This window comes from Herpailurus yagouaroundi, unplaced genomic scaffold (genome assembly GCF_014898765.1).
Source record: "Herpailurus yagouaroundi ecotype Mexico unplaced genomic scaffold, PumYag 202, whole genome shotgun sequence".
NCBI classification, from domain to species: Eukaryota; Metazoa; Chordata; class Mammalia; order Carnivora; family Felidae; genus Herpailurus; species Herpailurus yagouaroundi.
In genome coordinates, this window is record NW_024412433.1 from 7,048,861 (window position 1) to 7,065,459 (window position 16,599).

Below are 16,599 nucleotides of genomic sequence, written 5' to 3' on the forward strand. Positions count from 1 at the left end.
CATCCCCTGATATACGGGTGCTTCCCCCACTTTTGTTCCTGGCCTTCTCTTTTGTCTGTCTGCTGCTCTCCCAGGGCCCTTTCCCCACAAGGGCTTCCAAATCTGCCTTTCCAGACCTGACGTCATTCCTAAGCCTCGTCCACACTTCCCACTGCCCAGGTGGTTTTCTTACAGGCACTATAGCCCTACTTCACCTGAGTTTCCCAGTTTTACGCTGAAAACCTGTTCTTCCACGTGGTCACCCAACTACCCAGTCTCCCAAGCCAGAATCCAAGTCTTCATCCCCCCTCCTTTCACCACCTACATCTGATGAATCACCCAGCTGTAGAACCCTCCGGAATATCCACTCCCTTCGATGCAGCCTCTCTGGTCCTGGCTTCGTTCACCCTGACATCATTTGCCCGCTGGACTTTTCCAGAGGACTGTCACTAGCCTATCCTCCTTCAGGATCCCCCGACCCCCAAACACATACACACACACACACACACACACACACACACAATCTCTCACTCTGTCCTCCAAATTTCTACCAAGCTCTTTCTGAACTGCACCTCTGAGTCTGCGTCTCTTCCAGATCAGATCTCCCGATGCCTTTCTTTTATCACAGGATGAAAGGCAAGCTTCCTGGCAGGTTGTACCAAGCCATTCAAGACCCATCATGGAATTGCCTGATCGTCTCATCCCCTACACTCCCTCTGGGCTCCAGCATGACCACATTGGTACCTTGATGTGTTCGTTCATTCATTCATTCATTCACTCATTCAACACATAATGACTGAGAGCTCCCATACACCCAGACACTGTCTTAGACCCCACGATGTAGCAGGGAACACAGCCCCTGTCCTCCTGGACTTGCACTCTGCATTGGGATTTCTCGCTCTGTGCTATGATACTTGTTCATGGTTGAACTCCTCCCCAGCTGTCATTCCCCTTCGGCCACGTAGGACAAGGGCAGACTCGGGAACCTGACCACCTGGCTCGGCCGCTTACCGGCTTGTACGATCCTGGTCAAGGGGCTTCATCTTTCTCTGCCTCAGCTTCTGCCTCTGTAAAATGGGGACAATAATAGTAACCTGCCTTATAGTATCGGGATGAGGAATAAATGAGTGGACACCTGCAAAGGGCTTGGAATAATGCCTGGTGCACAGTCAGGCCTCAAGGGACATTCACTATTGTTTTCTACCATCAGCTCAGTGCCTGAGTAATGAGTACTCGATACATGTTTTCTGGCTGGATTAGAGAAGAAAACAGTAGAAGTAGTTAGCACACTGGAAGTTTGGTTCTCAGTGGAAACCAGGTAGCCCTGGTGTTACAAAGCCACGCTCTCATTAAAAGATCTAGAAAGGAGAAAAATGCTACCCAAGGGGAAATAACATGGCTCAGGTACCAGTCACTGAGCTCCCACTGACCTAGCACCTCCTTGGGCAGAAAGGAGGGCCTGCATGCTCAACCAGTGACCCATTGGGCCCGAAGAAAAGTAAAGGAACTGACAGCCATCAGGATCCCACCTGCTTTTGCTGGGACCCTGGAACTTCTGGTCCAGAGCAGTAGGAGGGAGGTGGGGGGATATACAGGGGCCTTTGAGCAAGTCATGCCCCCTTCCCAGGACTTTTTCCTTCATCAGATGAACACAGTTAGACCAGAGAATATTCGGGGAAGGGCTTTCTTACCTCTGTGATTCTAGAATTTCCTGTATGTGTGTCTACCACTGGTCTTTAAGCCAGATCATAAACCATGTAGGGAGAGAGTAGGAACCATGACTTATGAATTAAGGAACAAATACGTGACTTAATTCAATTTTTCCAGGAGCTCAGAATACAAATATAAAAATATGAAAAATATAAAAGAAAAAAGCCATTTCAAGACATTTTAATTCATAATGAAGAGTTGCACTTTACATTTGCAAACAACACATCTCAAGGGATTTCACACGTTCATCTTCGACACAGTAATTCCTTTTAGAGGATTCAGTTTACAGAATGATCACAGATAAAGACAGAGGTTTACTCACAAAGATGTTCATCTCAGTGTTTTTATAACAGAAGTCAAAGTACCTTCAATTTCTAATACCCAAGAATGATTGCATAATTCACAGTATGTTTCTTCGACATATTATCTTTTGCAAGAATATAACATGGGGGAAATGCTTCGGGTATAATGTCAAGTGGGGAGGAAAGGCACCATCCCACGTTGATTCTGCAGCATGATCTCAGCAAATCTCACAGATAGAAGACCAGAAGAAAATGTGCCTCTGCCTAGTGGGATAACGGGTGGTTTTATCCTGCCTTTTTGTACTTCCAAATGGTTGGCATCTATTCCCTTGAAATCCTCCCCTAAAAACAGTACAAAAATGGAATTTGAAAAAGAAACACCTTGCCAAAAGTACAGTCAGCTTTCTCACCTTGTGAGCAGTGTGATTAAAGTATCACATTTAAATACTGGATTTCTTCCTTTCTTCTTCACGGGATGGGGATTTGTGTGGGTGGTGGTGGGGTGCTGGCTCTAAAATCTCACAGCGCAGAGCAGGGACTTGGAGCACCAAGCTCTCCGACGCCTCTCGGCTCTGCAGGAGGTGCTGCCTTCCCAGACGCCCGGGCTGGCATCTCTCTGCCCTCTCTGGTGAGGCCACGAGGGAATGCCAGCGAGGGAGGCGTTGCGCCCGGGGCTAACCAAGGGCACAGGCTCCAGAGACAGGCTGAGCAGAGCTCCACGTCCCAGAATCTGGACACACAGACCCCTTTGTACTCCTTGCATGGTCAGACAGGGACAATGGAGACAACTCAGAACAGAGGTGGGGACGCTGGTCAAGGGTCAGAAACCCACTTGCTTTCCCGGCCCTGCCACGGGCTGTGTGGTCTTGAGGAAGTCATTGGACCTCACAGAACCTGCTGTCACCTCCTCCCGTCCCTCAGTGAGGAGGCTGGACTTAAAAGACTTCAAGTTCACTTCCGTCTCTACAGGCTAACATGCTGTGCCTCACCACATGTGGCCTTACCTCTAAGAATGGACAAGTTCCAGTAATTCTCTGTGGCTACCGTGTTGCCCTCAGCTCATCGCGCTGTGCAGAGACAGAGTCTCTCCTGAGAGGGGCAGATCTTCTCTACCGGCACCACTGGGTTGAGCAGACCACCCTGCCTGCCCTCTCTGCGGGGCCAGGCTCTGGGCCTTCTGAGGCGACCGCCCTGGACGTGCCCCAAGCCCTCTCGTCTCCTCGGCCTCACACGGCAGGGGAGGGGCCGTGTATCGGTCTGTGGATACGTGTATGTCTCCATGGACACAAATTATAGTAAAAATTCAGTTTCACTAAATGTACTAAATGTATCCTGGATTGGATCCAAGAACAGAAAAAGGACATTAGTAGAAACACTGGTGAAACCCGAATGAAGTCTAGAGTTTAGTAATAGTGCATCAACGTTAATCTCTTAGTTTTGATACATGTACCACAGTTACATAAGATGTTAACACTAGGGGAAACTGAGTGTGGGATATATGGGAACACTCCATACTACCTTTGCAAATTTTCCATAAATCTAAAATGGTTCCCCCTAAAAAAGTTTATCACAAAAATTCATTTCTGGGGCGCCTGGGTGGCTCAGCCAGTTGGGTGTCCGACTTCGGCTCAGGTCACGATCTCATGGCTCGTGAGTCCGAGCCCCGCATTGGGCTCTGTGCTGACAACTCAGAGCCTGGAGCCTTCTTCAGATTCTGTGTCTCCCTCTCTCTCTGTCCCTCTGGCACTCATGCTCTCTCTCTCTCTCTAAAAAATAGACATTAAAAAAATTTTTTTTAATTAAAAAAATTCATTTCCAAAGTTTTATTACAACCCAATAGAATATACTGATTTGGAGGTTTAACTAGCAAATCCACTATTCAGTTGAACTTTTAAGGTACACAAATCTTGTGTGTACAGCTCATCGAATTGTCACATGAGAATTAGCCCTCCTAAGCTGCACCAGATCAAATAGTAGAATGTTTCCAGCACCCAGAAGACTCCTCCTAGCTCCCCATGAACAGCTATCCTCCTCCAGAAATAGCTACCTTCCTGATTTATACACCACGGATTTGTTTTGCGTGTTCCTGAACTTCATATAAATAGAGTCATCAAGTATGTAGTCTTTTGAATCTGGCTTCATTTGCGCAAATATATAATGTCTGGAAAACCACCTACGCTCTCGTGTGTAGCAGTACTTCATTCTTCTATTATCATGAAATATTCCTTTGCGCAAATATTGCCCAATTCGGTTATCCATTCTGATATCGACTGACATTTGGATTGTTTCCCCTTTGGGACTCTTACAAACAAAGCTGCCAGAAACATTCTTTTTTTTTTTTTTTTTAATTTTTTTTTTTCAACGTTTATTTATTTTTGGGACAGAGAGAGACAGAGCACGAACGGGGGAGGGGCAGAGAGAGAGGGAGACACAGAATCGGAAACAGGCTCCAGGCTCCGAGCCATCCGCCCAGAGCCTGACGCGGGGCTCGAACTCACGGACCGCGAGATCGTGACCTGGCTGAAGTCGGACGCTTAACCGACTGCGCCACCCAGGCGCCCCCAGAAACATTCTTAATACGTGTCCTTGGCAGCTATATGCATTCATGTCTTTTAGATACGTACTGCAGAGAGGAAGTGCTGGGTCATAGAGTATTTGCATGTTCAGTTTTAGTAGCTTTCCAAAGTGGTCATACCAGGTACGCTTCCTCCAGAAATGCATGAGAATTCCGGTTGCTTCACGTCCTTGCCAATACCTGCTGTTGTCAATCTTTCTCACTGTAGTCATTCTGGTGGGTATCTCATAGTTTTAATTTGCATTTCTCTGACAAACGTGTTTAGCAGCCTTTGTGATATCCTCTTTTGTGAAGTGCCTGTTCAAGTCCTTTGCCCATTTTCGTTGGATTGTCTTTTTCTTATTGGTTTGTAGGGACTCTTTATAGATTCTGGATACAAGTCCTTTGCCAGACATGTGTGTTATAAATATCTTCTCCCCATCTATGGCTTTTCTTTTCACCCTCTTAGTGGTGTTTTTCAATGAGTGGATAAGTCCGACTTTAACCAAATCAACTATTGCTTTTTTTCACTCAAATCAGAAGACTTTGATACTTGCATACATTTAGAAGTAGAAGGAACTTTAGAGATCATCTGTGCTAGCAGTTCTTGATCCTTATGTTCACTAGAATAACTTGAGGAGCTTTTGAAAAAAACACTCATCCCTGGACGCCACCACCAGAGATTCTGTATCAGTTGGTCAGGGCTGGAGCCCAGGCATCATCACGGTTTACAAGCTCCCCAGGGAATTCTAAAAAGCAGTTGTAATGGAGACCCACTGACTTGTGAACGGAGAGAGTCTAAGGGAATAATTTTCTGAGCTTCGCAGTGTCCGGATGTCTTATCGTATTCCTGACTCATCTCAAGACCCTTAGCAGATGATTGACTTTTCCAGAGGAGTTAGCAGAGGCCAGCTCCCGATACAACCCTCGGTGGGTCTTTCTCTCTTAAAGCTCTCAGTTTATCTGGGACGGTTCTGGCTGATGCCCACTGTCTTGGTGTAATTATTAATAACATTCTCCTTTCACTCTCAAAAGTGTCCTGATTTGAATAACACACTGTGGCACCACCCTACCTCTTAACCTCTTAGTGCACTGCTCCTGGCCTGTGTGGCCCTGTCCTCGTTCTCCTGACCAGGCCTCTGGCCTCTGCATAGCTAACTTTGCAGGGTTTAGAAGACAGCAGGTGACATCCCCAACGCAGAGGAGCTCTACTTTCCGCCCCAGCAACGAGCAGGCCCTAACTCCTTATCCTTCCAGCTGGATTTCACAAAACCCCACACAGAGAAGTAGCACCCAGATAGGAGGCCAGGGCCGGGAAACACCCAGAACAAAAGCCACACCTCCAGCTCCCTACCCTGTGAAAATTCCATTTAACCACTGCCTGGCCACATGGAGACTCGGCTCCGTTGCAAGAATCCATGACTGTTGTCATCGATCCCTGCCATCAAACTATTAGACTGATCCAATCAGTAGGAGGGGCTCTGATGGGGGAGGGGGGGGCGAATGGACTTGGGACATATGACAAGAAGCATCAGCCCCCTCCACCCGGGTCGGGCCCCCTCTCAGGTTATCACCCTCATGACAACCAGAAGCGGCCTTCTCCCTGCTCTTTCCACACAGCAAGATCTACACAAGCACACCCCTGCCCCCCTCTCTTTCCACATGGTGGCATACCTGTCATGGCAAAGGCTGAACGCCCCGGAGCAGCTTTGTGCCACAGACGCACATCCAACAGCCCAGCCCCTCTTGCCCACTTCCCTCTTCTGAATTATCTGATTCATCTGAATTTCATTCCTACCTTTAGCCGCATCACCTGTACAAAAATAACTTAGGATGGATGACTGTAGCAGGTTGAGTGGTGGCTCCAAAAGATAGATCCACGTCCTAACCCTCAGAACCGGTGAAAGTGGCATCCTTTGGAAAAGAGTCTAGGCAAATATAATTGAGTGAAGGATCATCCTGGGTTACCCAGGTATGAAGAGAAAAACACAGGGGAAGGGGAGAAAGCCATTCAAAGACAGAGGCATTAAAGGGAGGTAGCCGTAAGCCGAGGGCTGCCTGGGGTCACCAGATGCCGGAAGGGGCAAGGAAGGGTTCTCCCCAGGTCCTGCTGACACCTTGATTTTGGACTTCGGCCTCCAGAACGGTCAGAGAATGAATTTCTGTTGTTTTAAGCCACCAAGTTTGTACTGATTTGCTACGGCAACTTGAGGAGTTACCTTAATTTTCCTAGCCCCCCTTACCTCCCTGCAAAGCTGTCTCCCATGCTGTCTGCTCTAAAGCATCATCAGACACACAAACACACACACACACACACACACACACGCACATGCACACTCACATGCACACACACCCCTCTGCTAATTTGCATCTTTGTCTCCGTCTCCTCCCAGGAACATGATGAGCGTTTACCAAGAAGAAATGGGCTGGACTGGACCATTTATCAGGACCCGCACAGAAGCGGGGGCTGGGGGGGCAACAGGCAGGCTGAGCCATGCAGAGCGACGTCTCCCCATCTTCCCTGTCGAGGGGCCGTGGGAAGCCAGGTTCCTTCAACTTCTGATTGAAAACCGAATCCCTCAGAAGGACGGAAACATCCAAGCAGGAAGAGAGCCAAGTGGCAGACGTCTCCACACACTTTCAGTGAGGGGAGCCGAGAGCTGGCCCCCAGAGCCCAGAGGGAAACCCACGGGCCTCTCACTCGGGGTGTTCAGGAGGAAGGGGGGCCCCAGGCCGGCGGGAGTCCTTCCTGGATGGCACACAGCTGGCTCCCAAAGACAAAAACTCAGCTGGGAAGGCTTGTTTCAGGGTGAACGTGACGAAGATGACCGCCTCGTAATCGTCCGATTCGTACAGACACCCGAACTGCGGTGACCCGTCAGGGCCGGTGCCCATGCTCTGGAGGTCTGAGTAGGCGCAGCTGCCCGTGGCCAGCAGGGCGGGCTCCGACCAGGCCGCGGGGCCCGGGCGCGGCTTGCTGAGGTACGCGCCCAGGTGGGCTCTCTGCCGTGGGTCGGTGGGGTGAGTGTAGAGCAGCCATCTGTCCGAGGCGTCCGTCTCCGCCCTGGGGCCGGGAAAGCTGACGATGCTCCCTTGGCAGCCGTGCGGAGGCTCCACGAGCTCCTCCACTAGCTGGGCCTCCTTGAAGTCGAGGCCCTCGTTGGTGCTCTCGGCCTGGACCCTGGCTCTGAGGGGGCTCCTCGCGTTCAGATACACGACCCTCTGCTCTGCACCCCCGACTTCGGCCACCTGACACTCCACGGTGTCCTGGGCCACGAAGTTCCCTCTCTGCCACGTGTGCCCGTGGTCATGGCTGACGAAGCAGAAGGCAAACGGCGAAGGCCGCCGGTGGGGGTGAAGGTTCCGGTAAGCGTAGGCGGGCACCACCAGACTCCGCGTCTTGTTGCGCAGCTGCAGGCAGTGCCCCGGACCCACCGCAAAAGTGGCCCACTCCTTGTGGGCTGTGCCGATGGCGGGGCCAGTGAGGTCTCGGGCGGGGCTCCAGGACCTCCCGTGGTCGGGGCTGGTGACCTGGCACAGCCGAGTCACGTTGACCCTGGTGTGGAGCTGGTGGTGCTCGGACACCTGCCCCGGGATGGCGATGAAGAAGAGGAAGAGGGTTCCTGTCTTCTCGTCGTACAAGGGGCTTGGGTTCATGGACCGGTGGCCCTCCAGCTGGGCCTGGGCCACCACCTCCTGCGCGTGCCACTGAATGTGAGGAGACAGGAAGGAGGAGAAGAACGACTTTGAAATGGCCGGTGACAGCGGGAGTGGCAGGAACTGCAGTGTGGGGAGACGGGCAGGTGGCGCATCCCACGGGAGAAACGTCAAAGGTCACGCGGCACGCATCTACCCGCGCAACGTCTCCCCGGAGCGCTGGGAGCCCGGCCCCTCCGTACTCCCTCCCTGGCGGCACACTCTTCATTCGAGGGGCTACCGCTGCCGTTTCCAGCAACATACGTTACAGAGCACCCGCAGAGTGCCAGACCGCAGCATGCGAAGACGATTCGGGCACAGCCGTTCCCAGGTTCATCCCGGTCCCTTCCACTCACCAGCCCGGTCCAGTTTCCCATTCTTGAAAAATAAAGCCTTAGAGTAACGCCAGTAGTCTGACCATGACGGGGCAGAATGTGACAATCACCTCCCATTTGCTACACATCACAGTCTATTAATGCAGCCTAGGAAGGATAGCACCACAACACCGAGGACTCACAAGGAGTTTCCACGGTTCCTGAGTCTGTGGCCTACATGCAGCAGCTCTGCCCTCTATCTCCGTCCATTAATAGCCCTCCACCAGTGAACGGTTCGAGGGGTAGACACCGTGCCCAGAGCACGATGTCTGTTATGTCGTCTAACACTAATCCCTGACTCCTGGGGGACAGGTGTCACCAGCTCCGTCTCCCGTCTGGGGAATGAGAGGCTTAGACAGCATGGATGAGTTGCCCAAGCCCATGCCTCTGATCAGTGGTAGAACCAGGACTTGAACCCAAGTCCATCTGCTTCAGACCCCATGCTCTGGCTGGGTACTGTGTCATAAAGACCATGGAATAATGATAATAGTATATTAACCCCTTCAAATGTGATAAGCCAGCCTTGGGTGTCTTCATCAAAATTAAATACTTGGTCTACATGCTGCAATCTCAAGACACAAGTTCCAACCTTTACCTTGCTCCCCAGGTTAATTTTACTAAAAGGATACACTCACCCCCCCCCCCCCCGGGTGGGGATACTAAACTACCCCTCCCTCAGGTTTTCAGGGAGGCGGGGAGCTGTCCGAACATCAGTTTCCCTGTCCAACTTGTCCTGTTATGCAAGAAAGCGGAAGCAGCCAGGCCAGCTGAACTTGCTCACGGTGACCCCATGTGGGTCACCCTCACTGGGGACACCTTCTCTGCCCCACCTCTGATGGGTCTCTGGGCCCCTCTTGGGATTCAGCGTGTCTTATCCCTCTGTTCCCCAGACGCCGGCCATCTAAGCATGTCATGGCCCCTGGATTCCCAGCACTTGTAGCCTCGCCCTGCCTTACCTGGACCTGATGGGTGGATGCGTCATAGCTTCCTCTGCGCAGGACGATCAGCTCTGCGTGCTCATCCTTCTTGCTTATCCGCTGTTCCGCGAAGGCCAACACTGTCTTCTGCTCAGGCAGATACAGCAGAGCGGGGATCCTGTAGGCATGGGCTCCTGACTGGAACACTCTCTCCTTCTGCAGGATGGGGCACGACTCCATGGGGCTTGGGGGAGGGCACAGGACAGGCAGGTGAGTCTCTTGCATTCACATCCTGAGACGGGGCCACGGCCACCCTCCCAGGCAGGGGCTGCTCACCCCGCGGGCAAGCCACCCGACGTTGAGGTGGCCTGTCCTTCTTCCCAGTGGGGGCTCATCCCCCTTTATGACATCCCAAGACCCTTTCTGCCAACTGTGCACATGCCCCTCGTAGGGCCTGGCAGCCGTGTATGCGTGAGACATGGGAGACGAGGTCTTCGGAAAAGAGTATTCTGTGCCGTATTTTTATTATAAGGTAACAAACTTCCTTACAACAGATTCGTGATAACCTTCAACTGCTTTTCCCAAACCCAACTCATCAATCAAATGCTAAACCCTGAGTGGAAAAGGAGTGCTTGCCGAGGGGCTCTCCGCAGCTGTCCGGCTGCCAGAAAATGACACATGGGAGATTTTTTTTATAACTGCAGAGCCCTAGAAAGTTGCCTTAGCAAAAAGAAAAAAAAATGTGGGAAGAAAAAACAGGCTCCATTCTCAAGGCTCTCGTCCCCAGGCTGCCTGAGGGGAGGCCCAGTTGCACCCACCATGGGGGCTCCCCGCCCAGGGCAGGGAGGGTGTGCAGGCAATGGAAGACAGAGGCTCCTGACACCCCACCCGGGCTGGAAGGGTCTTCCGGACATATAAGAAAATAAAAGAAAAGAAAAAATAAGTATTTGGCCAGAAAGGGTAGGGAGAGCTGGAGGTAACTTGGTGATGTGGGTGACAGTGGTCCCTGTGCCGGGCCACCTGGTTCCCCCTTCAGGGTGACTTCACCCCCAGCTTCAGGGAGTGCTGGCTGCAGAACAGATGGGCCTCAGCTGTCAGCCCAGGGGAGGGACAGGACTGCCAGCAGCTGAAAAGAACCAAGGTCATACCCCAGGAAGGGCTCCACCTGCCAGCCAGCCTGCCCAGAACGTAAAGACTTGGCTCCCTCGTCCTACCTGGGATGCTCTCAAGGACCAGCCCAGCTCCAGGGCTCCCGTGGGCTCCACTGAGGCTTCCCAGACATTGCATCACAGCCCCCCTTCTCCTGCCTGCTCCTACTGCCCTCCCCTCCCTTCCACCGAGCTGACCCCAGGAGGTGCCCCCACAAACCTCCTGTCCATTTCGGAGCCTGCTTCCTGGGGAGCCCTGCCTGGAAAGTGGGGTGAGCAGTAAGCAGCACACAGCCTCTCCTCTGCACCCTTTCCTACCACGTCCGAGGATTCTCTAAAAGTTAATTCAATGTTTCTGAGAAACAAGTGCAATCTACTGGTATTCTATTCAATCCACAATGAATATTATTGCTAGGCCAAAATAACAAAATAAAACTAATGAGGGCAAACACTGCACAAGGTAAAAATGTGTGATTGCCTAAACGTGAGCGGAAGAGGTAAGTCTTCATGGTAAAATCTGGACCTGGAAACTGTCATCCAGGAACATGGAGTTTAATAGACAGAAGGGTGGCTACGTTGAAACTTTGTTATGAAATGTAGGTGGGAGGGGCGCCCCGGGGGCTCAGTCGGTTAAGCCTCTGACGTCCCACTTCGGCTCAGGTCCTGATCTCGTGGCTCGTGGCTCGTGGGTTTGAGCGTCTGGGCTCTGTGCTGAACAGCTCAGAGCCTGGAGCCCGCTTCAGATTCTGTGTCTCCCTCTCTCTCTCTGCCCTTCCCCCGCTCACGCGCTGTCTCTTTCTGTCTCTCAAAAATAAATGTTAAAAAAAAAAAAAGAAATGTAGATGGGGAAGAATCAAATATGATTAAAAATAAAAATGAAATGGGGGAGAAAGAGGCAGGGTAAACAGCATTCTCCAGAAAACCGATCAACAGTTTATTGGGCGTGTATCTTGGGTAATGTACCTAGGAGTGGAATTGCTGGGTCATATGGTAACACTAACTGCCTGACTGTTTCCACATCAGCCGCAACATTTTACATTCCCACCAGCCATGTCAAGATTCCAATCTCTCAATGCAACACTGGTTATTGTGTCTTTTTGATAACAGCCATCCTACGGGGGTTAAGTAGCATCCCACTGTGGTTTTGATTTGCATTTCCGGGATGACTAACGAGGTTGAGCTGGTGCTCACTGACCATCAGAGTTGGATTTTAGCCTGGAGGCAATGGGAAGATTTCGGATTTGTTTAGGCAAGGCAGTGATCTAACCCGATTTATTTTTTAGGAAGTCCCTCTTTTGGCCCCAGGGAACTGTTGCTGAGGGTGTGGGATGGGGGGGGGGGGGGTTGGTTGCAGAGGATGAATTTGTTACAAGCTTCCAGGTTTCCACTGTTTTCCAGACACCTTCCTTAGACTCTGCTCTCCTTTAGGGTGGGGACAAATTTTTTTCATTCAAATAGCAAATATTTATTGTGCTTCTACCTTGGGCCCTGCATTGTTCTAGAAACTCAGGATGCTTTGTGAATAAAAACAAATAAATAAATAAATCCGTGGACTGGTGGAGTTTGTGTTCTAGTGAGGATGGGAAGGGTTTAACTTTATTGCCAAATACCAATAGTGCTCGCTAGGACCAGGACCTGTCTGAGCACTCGACAGGGATGGCCGTACCTGACCTCACAAATGCCCCCACCAATGCCTTGCCCTCTGAAAACCTGTGAGGCTGAAAGCCACACCCCTGTGGGAAAAGAGCCTGGCATGGAGGGGGAGGCTGTGGACATGTGCTAACCCTGTCCCCTAGGGGCTGCTAGGCTGAGTCTTTGCCCCATGTGTATTTTGAGCCAAAGCAGACACAGGAGGGCAGGTGCGGAGGAAAAAGAGAATCTGGAGGGCTCATCTCATTTTCGGCAACTCAGCACCCGCCCGAACTGGCACACCCACCGACAATACCGATCCAAAAATGTCTTCATAATCATCATAACCAACACTTACACGGCCTTTACGAAGGGCCGGCACTCTTTTAAGTGCTCTGCTATATTTTAGAAAGTTTTTTTGTAAATTGTGTTTATAAACTGTATTTTATTTTTTTAAGTTTATTTATTTATTTAAAGAGAGAGAGCTCACGCGCACACACACGCAGGTGGGGGCCAAGGGGTAGCGGCAGAGAGAGGGAGAGAGAGAATGGGTGCAGAGCCCCTGCATGGGGCTCGATCCCAAGAACCGTGGGATCATGACCTGAACCGAGACCAAGAGTCGGACACTCAAGCGTCTGAGCCACCCAGGCACCCCTATGAATTTTAGTGTTTACAATACGATTTATAAATATTCACTTATTTAATACCCGTGACTCCCTTATGAAATTGCCACTTTTTTAATCCCATTGTACAGATGAGGAAACTGAGCTCACTAACACTTAAGTGCCAGAGGTGGGACTAAAGACACTTCTAACTCCCTGCAGTACTGACTCTGGGAGGGGTTCTGGAAAATGCCATCTTCCAGCACCTCGTTACATTTCTGGTGCTTTATAGCACCTCGTGTTGGTAGCTGGCCCATCTGGACCCAGCTCTGGCTCCCATATCATGGAAGCAGCTTGAGAGCAACATAGAGAGAAGAGAACTGAATTAGGAGTAAAAAAAAATCAGATTCTAGTCCTAGGTCCCCTCCTTGTGTATCTTTGGGCAAGAACTTACCTCCCTGGGTTCCATCTCCCCACTTGACAAGAAGGGAGCTATAGGAGGTGACCCTGCAGGCCCCTCCATCTCCAGCGGGGGCTGACTCCTTGGGGGAGGGGAGGGCAGGGGGCCTCAGCATAACCCAGCCTCAGATGCCACCATCCAGGCAGTCAGCCAAGTGACAATGTCAGGCTGAGCCATGAGAAACCACCACACTGTAGGTCAAAAATGGTTGAATTGCAGTGATTTCAGATGGTCCCACAAAGGAACCAGTGGCTGACATGGCTTGTGGTCTTGTGGGGCCCAGGCCCAGAGCAAAGCATCTTATATAAGGAAGCTCACTTCTCCCCACCCAACCAGAGAGGCTGGCTTTAGTGCTGCCATCTCGGATGTAGGGAAACTGAGAAGTGGAGTCAGGGGGGCAGGAGGTGGCCTCCTGGAGTGGGTGGCCCCCCAGGTGCGAGCCTGGAGCCGCCAGATTCTAGAGCCCACACCCCTAACCACTGGGCTCTGCTATCATGGGACCCATAGCTGAGACTCAGATCGAAAAGGTTTTCCTAGAAAACGCAAGCAGTCCGGCCTGCCTTCTCTCTCTTGTTGAGAGGACAGCCTTATGGGTGCCTTTCACATCCAGAGGCCTCCATGTGCCCACTTCAGGAAGATACCTTGGCAGCTTAGATTTGCACTGAGCACCCTCTAGGTGCCAGGAAACAGATCAACAGATAAGTGCTGGTGCCTGCCCTCAAGGAACGTCTAGTAATAAGAGAGAACCAATAATTTTGGGAACAAGACAAGAGGCACTCTCTGCAGCTTTTCCCAGGGGAATAGCCCTTGTTCTTGGGGGTTAGATTTGGGGGGAATGTTTGCCTGTTGGCTACCATGTTGAAATACCAGCTCTCCAAAGAGCAGGAAGCTGCCCGCATCTGGACTGCCCACAGCACCAGCAAAGCAAGCATGTGGGGACCACAAGACTGAAGTTCCAGCAGCTTCTTTTCCCAAGAAAACTCTGTTTCCAATGGGTTCAACAACTCAGCCTGGGCCCAGTGCATTGCTGGGATTCCTACCCCGGGCTGAGAAGAACTTTCTTGATTCCCATGCCAGTATAGGACCACTGAGCTGCCTTCTCCAAGTCCAGACCAGCTATATAACTTGGGGGCAGAATGAGGAGTTTTCCTGAGCTGACCAACTACAGCCTTCTCCACATCTTTCCCCATCCGGCAGGTACTCTGGGCTCCCCAAGAACAGAGTGGGTGCCAAGACAGGGGGTTGAGGGTGATGAGCTGTCCTGCTCTTTAGAACTGCCATGGTCTAAGACATTCCCATATTGCTGTCACTTCATAATTACCTTGCACAGAAGAGGTCTTGCTTATGTTAACAAAGGAACAGGTAGGTCAGTTCCAAGAAAAGCTGTTGGTCAGCTTTTGGAGAGTGTTCCGAGTCAGATCCTGGCATCTGGGTGGGAAGTCAGAGTATGTAGCAGAGGCAGTGGCAATCCAGCTTCTAGAAGAACAGTGGGGCTCCTGAGTTCCTCTGGGCTCATCTCGAGTCTCAGGGCCTCCTCTATTGTGCCAGTGCCTATATATATCTAAGGGAGGCCCTATTTCTGTCACCCACTCATCTGCCAATGTGCTCCAGGGCGATGCCAGTTTCCAGGCCCAGCCCTGGCCCAGTTAGGACGCTGGTACTCATTAACCAGGAGGAAGTCTGTCCAGGTCCCTGCACAGTCATAGTGAATCAGAATGAGCCATGGACAGCCTGAATCAAGCTTGCTTCTGAAATGGCTGCAACGAGCAAAATGTGTGCCCAGCAGGAACCAAGCTTCCCAAGGCCTGGGACGCTTTGGAAGCACAGCAAGGGCAAGAGCACAGGCTAGAGCCATGCCGGACTCGGCTCCTTTTCTGGCTCTGCCAGGGCCAGCTGGGTAAGGAAGGCAGCTTTCTTGACCTCTTGGACCCCAGTCTCCTCCTCTGAAAAACGGTAGAAAAAACATCACAGTAGATTCCAAGCTGCGTGAGAGCAGAGACTATATGCCTCATCTGCTACTACGACCCAGTATTGAGAGAAGTTTCTGGTATATCATCGGTGCTCCATCAGTGCTCATCAAACGAGCAAACGGATGAGGCTACCTTTCCCGGCAGGGCCAATGCCGTGAAGATCATACAAGATAAACCCATTTAAATCTTTTTTTTTTTTTTTTTAATTTTTTTTTTCAACGTTTATTTTTATTTTGGGGACAGAGAGAGACAGAGCATGAACGGGCAAGGGGCAGAGAGAGAGGGAGACACAGAATCGGAAACAGGCTCCAGGCTCTGAGCCATCCGCCCAGAGCCCGACGCGGGGCTCGAACCCACGGACTGTGAGATCGTGACCTGACTGAAGTCGGACGCTTAACCGACTGCGCCACCCAGGCGCCCCAAACCCATTTAAATCTCTTAACCCAGCATCTGGCATGTGGCAAGGACTCACTAGGTGCTAGTACCTGGCAAAGAGCCCTTTTCTTCCGCACCCACCATACCCAAGCCTAACTCATGGACCGTGAGTTCATTCCCAGAAGGATGAGTCATCTGCGTGTGCACAGCCAGAAAATACAGAGCTTCTTTAACTTGTAATGGGGTTACATCCCAATAAACCCATCAGGAGTTGAAAACACCACACACTGAAAATGCATTTAATACGCCTAACCTACTGAACATCCTCGCTTGGCCTAGCCCACCTTAAACGTGCTCAGAATGCTTCCGGTAGCCCGCAAGTTGGGCTAATCGTCTAATGCAAAATCGTCTAACACAAAGCCTATTTTGTAATGAACTGTCGCTTAACTCATGTAATGTATCGAATGCTGTGCTGAAAGTGACAGAACAGCTCTGTGGGCACAGAACAGCTGTCAGCGTACCAGTCGTTGACCTTGGGGGTCGCTGGCTGGCTAGGAGCCCCCACCGGCCCGCCGTCACGAGAGAGGATTGGCTGCACATCACTAGCCCGGGAAAAGATCCAAATTCCAAGCGCCATGTAGGGTTTTCACTGAACGCGTACTGCTTTCACACCATCTTGAAGCTGAAAAATCCTAAGATGAACCGTCGTACTTCGGGGACCACCTGCATAACCCACCTCGACTCAGCTCACCACCAGACTGTGTGGCTGACGCTGAAGGAGCTGGAAAAATCAGAAGGCAGTCCAGCTGGTTCAAGGTGCGCTTTCTGTTGCAGTCTAGGACGGGGGGCTGAGGGAGGTCTTCCTAATCTGTTCCCCTCCCGT

General features: G+C 51.2%; 1 protein-coding gene across 9 annotated transcripts in view; it reads right to left on the reverse strand.

The window, feature by feature from the left end:
• Positions 1-1,853: 1,853 nt before the first annotated feature.
• NEU2 (neuraminidase 2) overlaps positions 1,854-16,599 on the reverse strand; it is a 92,430-nt gene continuing 77,684 nt past the window's right edge. For 8 of the 9 annotated variants that reach the window (XM_040450656.1, XM_040450655.1, XM_040450650.1 and 5 more), the window contains 2 exons: positions 9,572-9,776; positions 6,968-8,253 (listed from right to left, as the gene is read on the reverse strand). In XM_040450656.1, the coding sequence (XP_040306590.1) occupies positions 7,243-8,253; positions 9,572-9,772 (1,212 nt within the window). In that variant the 5' untranslated portion in view covers positions 9,773-9,776 and the 3' untranslated portion in view covers positions 6,968-7,242. Of the gene's footprint in view, positions 2,334-6,957; positions 8,254-9,571; positions 9,777-14,692; positions 15,049-16,599 lie in introns of those variants that run through there. The other variant, XR_005783201.1, reaches the window with a different exon arrangement.